Source organism: Anneissia japonica, unplaced genomic scaffold (assembly GCF_011630105.1).
Source record: "Anneissia japonica isolate Jap-2015-1 unplaced genomic scaffold, ASM1163010v1 scaffold9290_len831353_cov190, whole genome shotgun sequence".
Classification (NCBI taxonomy): Eukaryota; Metazoa; Echinodermata; class Crinoidea; order Comatulida; family Comatulidae; genus Anneissia; species Anneissia japonica.
In genome coordinates, this window is record NW_022745682.1 from 63,642 (window position 1) to 74,946 (window position 11,305).

General features: G+C 32.7%; 1 protein-coding gene across 3 annotated transcripts in view; it reads right to left on the reverse strand.

The window, feature by feature from the left end:
• Window positions 1-1,628: 1,628 nt before the first annotated feature.
• LOC117120016 (von Willebrand factor D and EGF domain-containing protein-like) overlaps window positions 1,629-11,305 on the reverse strand; it is a 32,931-nt gene continuing 23,254 nt past the window's right edge. Inside the window, exons 3-9 of one of the 3 annotated variants that reach the window (XM_033265017.1) lie at window positions 8,961-9,191; window positions 7,087-7,263; window positions 6,280-6,339; window positions 3,827-4,071; window positions 3,009-3,095; window positions 2,565-2,906; window positions 1,629-1,657 (exon numbers count right to left, since the gene is read on the reverse strand). In XM_033265017.1, coding sequence (XP_033120908.1) covers window positions 1,649-1,657; window positions 2,565-2,906; window positions 3,009-3,095; window positions 3,827-4,071; window positions 6,280-6,339; window positions 7,087-7,263; window positions 8,961-9,191 — 1,151 coding nt within the window. In that variant the 3' untranslated portion in view covers window positions 1,629-1,648. Of the gene's footprint in view, window positions 1,658-2,195; window positions 2,907-3,008; window positions 3,096-3,826; window positions 4,072-6,279; window positions 6,340-7,086; window positions 7,264-8,960; window positions 9,192-9,261; window positions 9,334-11,305 lie in introns of those variants that run through there. The other 2 variants (XM_033265018.1, XM_033265016.1) reach the window with 2 other exon arrangements.

An 11,305-nucleotide genomic window follows, 5' to 3' on the forward strand; every position in this document is an offset into this window, starting at 1 on the left:
AAAATAAATAAGCTCCAATAATAACAAAAGAAAAATTACATTACTTAAACATTTTACGAAATAGAATAATAAAACTAATTAATAGCAATAATAATGATGAAAGCATAATACAAAAAATTAATATGATCGTAAGTAGATAGAAAACACAAAAATAAAAAAAAATAAAATAAATAAGCTCCAATAATAACAAAAGGAAAATTACATAAATTAAAACATTTTACGAAATAGAGTAATAAAACTAATTAATAGCAATAATAATGATAAAAGCAATACAAGGAATTAATAGTGGATAGAAAACACAAAAATCAAAATTCCTTCTCTAGACATCCTTCCCAAGCCCCATAAAACCAAATAGGCCTACACACTAACAAATAAATTAAGCATGTACTGGGGTAAAGTTTGTGCATGGTTGTTCTTCGAATGACATAACTAGGCGTACATATAATAGTTTGTAACCATTAACTTTGAATTTAAGAGATAATCCGTTCAACAAAATCATTCATTTTTGTTGAGAAGTTAGTTACATTTTTTAAATCACATTTGGCAGTATGAGACCCTCTATTAAATGTAGACAGCATCAGAAAGACAAACACATACCTTGATAGCTGTCTCTTATACACATCTAATAATTTTATTGATCTTAATATAACACAATAATTTATTTATTAAATAGTTAAACATTTCAAATAACTATTTAATTTTTTAACCAACTATGATTATAACTATAATTATTTATATAGTTTGGTTATATTTAATGTAATATTAAACAATATTCTCAAGCTAAAGACATTGTCTTACAGATGACGCATAAATTTAAAAGAATTGAACATGCGATTAATAAAATCAAAACCTTATCTGAGAGGCCCCAGAACAACAACGTCCATACGCATATTAAGCCTTTCCACATAGAATTAAGAGATTCCAAACGAGTATACACTTTATTGGATAAATTGATAATATTACTACACAAACATTGCAGTAAATAACATTAAAATTACGATTTAAGGACCAAATACTTATAAACTCAAAAAATTATTTCAAATTAAAGAGAGTGTTATAAGTGAACATAACGATACTCATTGTAATGGCATAGAAAAACAGTTTAATCAGTGACAATTATAAACTGATAGAAACAATAAAAACAGAAACAAAGCGAAGACTCGAAGAAGAACGGAAGATACGATAATCATACAACTATAAATTCAAACTTTGTTATTGTCAAGGAACTTTATAGAAAAAGGAAACACATTCATAAAACATTAAAAAAAAGTTATAGAAAAAAGAAACACATTCATAAAACATAAAAAAAAAAGTTCACATAAAGAAGAAAACTGCAGACACCAAGGAAGAGAAAGTTAATACCATTAATAATACTGTAAATATAAATTTACTACTAAAAAATTAATAGCCAACTCAAGAATATCCAAAATAAAGGACCAAATTTCATCCCTACACTCCTTAAAAAATATAGAAATTAAGAAGTATAGATCTTTTAAATTCTTTAAAATTACTACAAAAAGATATCCATAGCAATATAAATAAGCCTAACAATAACAAACCAACATTCCCAATACAGAAACGCCTTAAAGCTCATTTACAAAATAACATCCATAAAATAAAACAAACTCACAATTTCTGCTTTAATACCTTAGGATCTCTATAATTGGAATGTATAAAAAATTTTGCTTGTATAGCAACCCGAAATATTATCAAATCATACTATACACAACTAAAAATTATCATATACAAAAGCCATAATAATCAGAACAGCTGATAACAATTTAGGACTATGTATTAATTAAACTTGCAAATATGGATAATTTTTCATTCCTGATGATAACATAATTAATGTCGAAATACTGAATTTTGATAGTTTGGGCATGTATATTATTATACTATCGTATTACTTCTACTAATTGGTATTATAATGAGTACAAAAGACAATTAAATTGCAATAGTTATACAAAAATAAATAAGCTCCAATAATAACAAAAGAAAAATTACATTACTTAAACATTTTACGAAATAGAATAATAAAACTAATTAATAGCAATAATAATGATGAAAGCATAATACAAGAAATTAATATGATCGTAAGTGGATAGAAAACACAAAAATAAAAAATAAAAATAAGCTTCAATAATAACAAAAGGAAAATTACATAAATGAAAACATTTTACGAAATAGAGTAATAACACTAATTAATAGCAATAATAATGATAAAAGCAATACAAGGAATAATACGATCGTAAGTGGATAGAAAACACAAAAATCAAAATTCCTTCTCTAGACATCCTTCCCAAGCCCCATAAAAACAAATAGGCCTACACACTAACAAATAAATTAAGCGTGTACTGGGGTAAAGTTTGTGCATGGTTGTTCTTCGAATGACATAACTAGGCATACAGATAATAGTTTGTAACCATTAACTTTAAATTTAAGAGATAATCCGTTCAACAAAATCATTCATTTTTGTTGAGAAGTTAGGTACATTTTTTAAATCACATTTGGCAGTATGAGAGCGTCTATTAACTGTAGACAGCATCAGAAAGACAAACACATACCTGGATAGTTGGCAAGTTTGTTGATAAATCTTCCCATATTCTAGAAAAAGGTATCAAAGAAGTCACATCAGCCTCAAATCTAATGTAGTTTGCTACATCTCCATCGTTGTATCCGTCTCTCGCTGCCATAATTTTGAATGAGGCTGGAGACTGGTATTCTACAGAACGCGAGCAGGCATCTGCCACTGCGTCTGTTTCGCCATTTAGATCAACGTTTATACTGATTCTAGGCACACATACGCTATTTTCCTCTCTACAAACGATCGGTATGGTTGAAGTGAGTTCAAATGTTTCACCATCTTCACTTTCACCCACAAACACAATGGTATTGTTAGGTAATACCTTAACGACAAAACATACATTGAAAACATCATTGGAGAAATGTTTATAAAATGAATGCGTTATTAACATGTTAACTTTGAACGAGATATAACATTTACTTACGATTAGTCCGGCATACAGTAATTTGCTTTTTATTCCTTGTGAATATGCATCTTGGTCCTTGAATTTACTGCTGACTTCACATTCGATCTAAAATTTTATAATAAAGATATGTATAATTTACATTGGAGATTGATGCAACGATGGAAAAATTGATGATAAGTGTTGTTTACATGAAATATTTTGTTAATATCAATTAAATAAAACATAACTAGTTAAATTAGAGGACAGGTGCCGATGTCTGGTGGCGAAGAGGTGAGTTCTACATTAAAATATTAGTCATATACCCCTACTTATTATTGTATGATTCTCAAAAATGTATGTATCATAAAAATGAGAGGAACTACTTATAAACAATGATTAAGTATACGATTTTGTAATAGTTTTTTTGTAAATATTTTTAAACATATTTTAATACATCGTCAGTAGGCCTAAATTGTAAAAAATATTTTTAAAATGTTTAAATATTATTAATGTTAGTTGAATGTTTAAATATTATTTACTCTAGATCAGGTTTTGTATGCATTTTAAAAAATTTGATTTGCCCTAATGACAGGAAATTTCTTTTTTAACTATTGACACATGCTACAAGACATACATGCCTATCATCGTGTAAGCATGGAGGAGTTTAAAAACAAATTCCTCCATGGTGTAAGTATACTGGGTTTAGAAGACTTGATTAAATATATTAAGTACATAGAGGTTCTGTTACTTACTCAGTATTTTTTTGCAACAGTCAAGAGATTTGTTTTAATGTCAAGTAATTTAGATGTGAAAACTAAGACATTGTACCCTATTTTAAATTAGTAGGCCTAACTTACATTGGATCCTGCTTTCCGGTTCAGAATGCACTGATAAGGGAGCCCTGTACCACAGTCAAACTCATCGCTTATTTTAGACAGGTCAGGCCCATCAGTAACATATTCTCCGTCGATGAACCAACGCACAAAAAAGTCAATTTCTTCTTCACCAGACCACAACATACGGTAATCACAATAAGCTGATACTCCTGTTGGTTCTTTTACGAATGCTAATACTGGTTCCCCTTCGAGAACAGGGAAGTTACCTAATATATACAATATATAAAATTATTTAGAAACGTATGACCATAATCACCATTGGCATTAAATATAATCTGTACTGTTAATATGTATGATAATAATCTGATGTATTTTGATGCAACAGCTCATATGTTCGCTTTGTATTTGGTACTTGTACTATAGAGAAATCAAGAGAGAAGACAGAATCCTGTATTTTGTTGTGATATCTAAATGTTTATCTAGTCCACTCTTCTCCATGTCATTAGCATGAATACATTGAGAATCCTTATATGCATTTAAACCTACCGACTATATTCAGCGAAGTATCAACTACATGCACACAATATACTGTAATGGCACATGTCCCTAGACAACAAACTGTGGGCTGACTTCATTTAATCTTGCCATTGTTCAATAATGGGTGTCTAGAAAAGTAAGATTTATCTTGCTTTTCTAGATCTAGAAAAGTAAGATATCTTGCATCTTACTTTTCTAGATTTAGAAAAATAAGATAAATCTTGTGTCTTACTTTTCTAGATCTTACTTTTCTATACACCCTTTAATAACACCATGATTTATAGGATCTTGTATAGATTTTCTAATTGAAAACATTATTGATGATGTCGTCTTACGCAGCACCCTGTTCTTGTAAAATAAATATACACTACTTAAATTACATCAATGTCGGAAATAATAATTTGCCTGACTGGTCTCGTTAGGTAAAACTTTTTCCAAAAGGGAATTTTTTGTAGCAGTATTAAATACACAGATGTATTCTAAACAGTGGCGTATCTGAGGGAGCTGATGAGGACTTGATAGTAAAGTGAGGTTGCGCTAGGTCGCAAAATAAGGTGATATGAGATCATTTTTTTACTACTTGAGTGTGATTTGTTTGAGTTAACATTTTTTTTTTGGGGGGGGGGGTTGTGCACCCCCTAGATACGCCACTGGTTGTAAAGACTAGGTATCTAAATTGCTGATATATATTATGCAAAAAATATTGTATCTTCTGTCAAAAATGTCAAAGTTACTGATGACACAGAACACTTTCTGTAAAATGTTTTGGAGCAATTTCTAGTTCCAATTCTGTCTCTTATACACATCTAGATGTGTATAAGAGACAGTATATATATAAAACCACAACATATTTCAATGAGATCATTTAGGCTAGACCTGTTTCATTATCAAAAAATATTGACACAAACATGTTCCAGGAGTGCAACCGCAATCTTCAGTGTGGCACTGCTTACAAGCAAATTCAGTGTTTATAATAAGAGTGAACAAATAGTTGAAAAAAGAAATTTGCAGACTGCTCTCTTGCATGATGAAGGCTGGGGTCCTGGCTGAATTCTTTTTGAAATAGAGTGTCTTGATAGTCTGCTAGTTTAGTTAATAATATGTTGTTGAAAGGTCCACTGATTAATCTCAGATAAGATAGTATTATCATTTTTTCCTCCATGGTATAATACATACTCCAAGTATCGAAATGCACGCGATCGTGTCAGGATTCAATATCATTCCTGATGATGACATATTAATGTCGAAATACAGAATCCCGACACGATGGCGTGCATTTCGATACTTGGAATATGTATTATACTATCCTATGTTGTTGAGGTCATCAACATATGGAGTTCTGGCAGACCTAAATGTTCAGCAGTTTATATTTTCTTTGGAGGCCGAGGATGTAGAATTTGTTTGCGCTCTGAGCTATGTTGTTCCCATCAGTAAACGTTATTGTGGTAATGCTTTCATTTTAGACTTACTCCAGGTTCAGAGGCATTTAGTTTTAGTTGCAAAATCATAAATGCATTAAAAGTAAACATTCGCTGTTAGCTCTGGAAATAAGACTATAATAATTATAATTATATATGGGATTCTGAACCTCGTTGTCGAGGGTTCGAACCAGGCACTGACCTTTCTCGGCTAGCCATGCTTTCCCCATTGTTGACAGGTTGTGAATTGGCTCACGCTATGTTTCAATGCTAGTTGCGAGTATGTCATGGCTTATAATTAATATTTTGGCGACCTCTCATCAATATTGATTGTAATATCTGGCCTGACATACCAATAATTATAATTGTATTATTAATAATGATTATGATTCTGATTTTGATTACTGACTACTGATTACTGATCATGATCATAAAATTAGAGATATTCTGGTAAGCACAAATATCAGACTAATATTGCTATTACTGTCCAGCAGGCCTACCAGAGGTATGGAAACTCACCGGCGCATGGTGGAAAACCTGTTACCGAACTAGTTCCATTTGAACAGGGTAAAAGTGAATCTGAAATAAAATGTAATTGTTTAGTTATATTTTTACTAATTTAATTGTGCTATATTAAGTCTTGCTACACATTGACGTTTTAAATAGTTATTTATAGGTCCAGCAAATGCCAGCATATACAAATCCTAGCATATTCTTACTGCATTTCAATTTCACATTATCCACCTGTTGTGCCCATGACAAAGTATGGGATATTACCACACCAAGTAAATTAATATTCTTAACGTCCATGAGATTATGTTTATTGAGTGTATGAAGGAACAACAGGGTCTTGTTTTCTGGACAATGACAGCACTTGAAATTTATAAACATTAAGAGGAAGAAGCGCTGACCACCATGAGATTGTGTCAATGTCCCGTTGCAATGACATTGCATCTTCCTCTGTATTTATAGATTGAGCAATACATGTATCGTCCACATATTGATAAGGTTTTGCCTGTAAACGCATATGGAGATCTTTGATATATATATATATTAAACAGCGAGGGTCCAAGCACTGACCCCTGGGGCACTCCATTCAAGAAAACAATAAATATGCATAATTATTGACGAATGTCATTCTGAAAACTATATGTAAAAATTGTATATAAATCTATATTTAAATTTTCTTTTCTTAAAAACTGGTTATATCATTATTACCTACAAAGTACTGTTAGTGGAATGCAAAGTAAATAATTTGTCATTTTGTTAAATGATTAAATGTTCATTATTTGTTGGTGCTATATAATTTCATAATCAATCACTTACCTGTACAATAGCCCATGTTGGATCCAGGTGTATCAACAAGGTAGTGGACATAGTATCTTTCTTCATCTGATCCGCAAGCCTTTATGCAAAGCTCTAGTTCATATTTACAAGGCTCATCGGGTATATTTACACAACCTTTAACAACATTGGTTTTACCATCCATTTCAGGATATGTACCTATCATAATGAAATAAGAAGATTTATAAAATTAGTATAATTTTCTTTTTAAAAAAAATATCAAAGCTTAACTTGTGCTTTATTATAGTGGATATGTACAGTTTTGATATAATAAAGATATATAAATGAGGTCTTGCCAACATAAACAATGATACAGCAAGTCTACATAAAACATTGATATACCGAATATCTTCTCAAATAGAAGCCCAATGGGCTTATTCCACTGATCTCTACTATAGTAGAGATCAGTGGCTTAATCTCGAGGAAGAAGCCCATCCCAAATTGAAGCCCCTCTTTAGTTTGCAAACTAACCTCGAAAAGAAGCCCATCTCGAAAAGAACCCCTATCCAAAATTTGTAATACAAAATGCGACGCCAAGGGCTTCTATTCGAGGTTTTACGGTATTTCCAGTGTTGAGCTCTTGAACAACAAAAATACAATATTTAAATTCTTCACCTTGTTATTTATTGAAAAAAGGGAGATAGAAAAAGAGAACGCAAATGAAATAGATAAGGAAACTACAGTATAATGAAATAGTATTAACAAGATATATTTTCTATAAAAACATGCTGCACCATCTTTACCTTATTCAATTTGTTTATACAGCTAATTCCAAATTTACCCTATGCGTGAATTTTGTTATTACATGACATATAATTTAGCGTATTGATTGCCTAAATTCTTCCACTTGGATTTTCATTGCAATATTTCGGCATTAATATTGATTATTTTATTATTTCTATATTTAACATTATTTTTGTTCACTGTTGTTGACTGACCAGGGTGTGTGGTAAGTTAATTACGTTGATAACCTTCAGAGGCTTCATCATCGGCTGTTGTCGGTCCAGTGCTGGACAAATGTCTCAGGATGTCGATGCCATTTCAATCTTAATTCTCTCTTGCTGCGTTGCACCATTTCACTCTTCCCCAATAAATATTGATCTCATCTCTTAATCTTTTACGTTATTTTTTCTTGTTCGTTAAATGCTTGCACCTATGGCTGAAACATATCCTTAGCCACTTGACAGCCCGTCAACAATGTAATTTGGGGTATCTATACATGGCCGCCCGAGATTAGACACTGTTTCAATTTGGTTTGTACTCCTACAGACTACAAGTTCAACAACCAGAATGAAAACCACTGAGCCAAACCGCATTTTTACCATTATTGTTATTAATATTAACAATAATAATATTATTTTTAATATTATTTTATTTTTTTTGTATTCATCCCCCTCCACCACTAGCTTGGCCAGACTCTTCTACTAAGGCATACCCTCTTCGCAGCCACTATTTGGTTCCCGAGACTCTTTTTGGTAACTGCGCATGCTCGATAACGTCATTTACTCAATGCACATGCTCATTAGCTGTCTAGCATTTCCAAGCGCATGCTCACTGTGTTTTTATAGATAATTTACGGACGTTATTTGGTAACTGCGCATGCGCATTGCTTAGTACGGAATTCCCATTTCTTCGCTACCTACAATTTCTTAATCCCGCACCATCTCCTAGTTACGCCACTGAAGCTACCACTACCTACAGTTTCTTAATGACTGTTTCTTCTTGATCGTTACAGCCTAAAGGTGTGGTGCGAAAAGCAAAGACCAGTGAATAGCAATACAGAAACGGGAAAAAAAATATGAAGAAAAAAAGAGAAATAATAAGAGATAATAGAAAGAAATAAAAATTAAACTAACCATTTATCCACACTGGATACTGGGTTCCGCATTCAAATTCTGCTGGAGATGTTGTTGGCATGGTTATATCAGTGCGCTGTCCCTCTGTCATCAACTTGTACCAACCATCATTAAAGAAATAATCGGTTATTAAGACATCTCCTGACTGAGTTACGTACCGAATACTCCGATGCCAGTCAGTAAGCTCTAGTTCAGTATCACATGGTTCACCTTCAGTTTGAAGACAAGATGCTGAAAAAATATTAATTCTCGTAAATTATTTTAATATTGAGTTTCATTTGTGTTTACAACACACACGTACCCTTTCTCCAAGAGAATTTGATTTCATGTTTCGATCGAATGTGTCCATTCTTAGACATTTAATGAAGATAGCCTTATCTAATAGTAATTCTAGAATGGTCGAGACCAGGACATTCCGACTTTCAATTGACAAAGATTGAAAATGTTCATTATAGACACAATGTATACATAGATTATAGATTTTGGTTTAGTACGGTCAGGGCTTTAATCGATAATCACCTTGCCAGTGACCTTGAGTAAGGCACTATATGATTTGCTTCTCTCCACCCAGGAGTATAAATAGGTACGTGAGGTGCCTGCATGCGCCAATGGCAGCAACACGTAAGCATGTGGACGCAATGACGTGAAAAACAAAGCGCTTCGTAGCCTAAAGTAGTAGAGATGTTTTGGTAGTTAAGATGCTTTGCCTTCCAATCCAAAGGTCTTTGGTTCAAAACCTGTGACAGCACAGGATGATCTCCACTCCTTAATCCTTGTAATGAGACTTCGCTGATGAAGCATTACATCATGTCATTTTTTAACCATGGAACCCGCTGGAACGGCATAGGCTTAGCCAGCGAGCCATCCGGCCATCTTTTGGACGGCCAACAATTATTTACTGTAGGACGGCCACTTTTACAGAGACGGCTTGGACGGCTTGGCATAATCAGCTCGACCTATCCTAATTGGGCCTGGTTTACCTTTAGCAAATTCTTTATATTCTTCAAATCTATCGAATGTTACATAACTAAAGCTAAATCATATTTACGTTTGATAAAAACAACATTTATTGATTGAATGTACGTTGTTTTCTTACCAATATTCGGTGGAGATTCCCAAAGATGGGAGTGGCCTGTCCATCGGCTCAATGCCACGCCAACTGGCTTCCATTTTGGACGGCCTATTTTGTTTTTCTGGCTAAACCCCTGTGGAACGGTACCCTCTATATACTGCAGTGGTGGACCTTTCCTATCATTCGATTCTATTTCTACCCCTCCTACATCTTTGAACGGTTAATTAGATTTAACAACTGGGAGAAATAAGACGTAACAGCCTTTACACTTTTAATAAACAATCATATATACTAAAAAAAAAAAAAAGAAAAAAAAAAATGAATTATGGTATTTAAGCTCCAAGTTCTTTTTAACTGCTTTTTGAAGGTCCAAATTAAAATATTGTTTAATGTCTTCTTCACACACATCATATTTATGGGCTAAACATTTTACAGTAGTTGTTTTTCAGTGATAAAATAAAAATGAAATACGTTTTTTAACCGATTAGCGGACAAAAAACGTAGCTAAGAAAGTTGCTTTTGCCTTGCCTTCATGTTCAAATCTCGAAGCAAAGGCCATTGTGTAGCGGTCTCAACGTTTGTACGATATACTAAACTTTTCGTGTCGCGCGAGTTTGTTCTTGTCTAGTCTTTCCTTGATTGCTTGCGGTCAGAGGTATTTGAATGTTTGTAAATAAACTAATAATAAACTAAAATGTTCGTGTCGAGCGAGTCGTTCTTGTCTAGTCTTGTCTTGATTGCTTGTGGTCAGAGGCAGGTATTTAAACGTTTGTATGATACACTAAACATTTCGTGTCGAGAGAGTTGTTCCAGTTAAGTTTTTTCTTGATTGCTTGTCGTCGGATACTACTACTATATTTAAAACAAAGGGGAATTCTTTTGTCGTCTGAGGTTCTCCTTAACATTGTCAAATTTTACCTTTAGGAACAGTATTTTTATTATGGAACTGTTTTCTCCCTCTTCATTGTCTTATGTTCCCCTTGGCAACCCTTTCACCAGGATTTTTAAAGAATGGTGAAATTTCAGAAAATGTCCTCAAAAAGGGTGGTGCACAAAATTCTAAAGGGTGGATACAAACAATTGCTATTTTAGTACATAGCAAGTGACACGCTAAGTCTGTTTATTGACCTTGCATTTGCATTAATATTTTTTTGAAGCGTGGTTTCAATATTTTAAGCATGGCGTATAATTTGCCTTTTTTATATCTTTATTTAAATTATGTTGTTTCTGATAAAAGGTATTTTTATCTGCCATTAAAGATCCTAGTTAACCG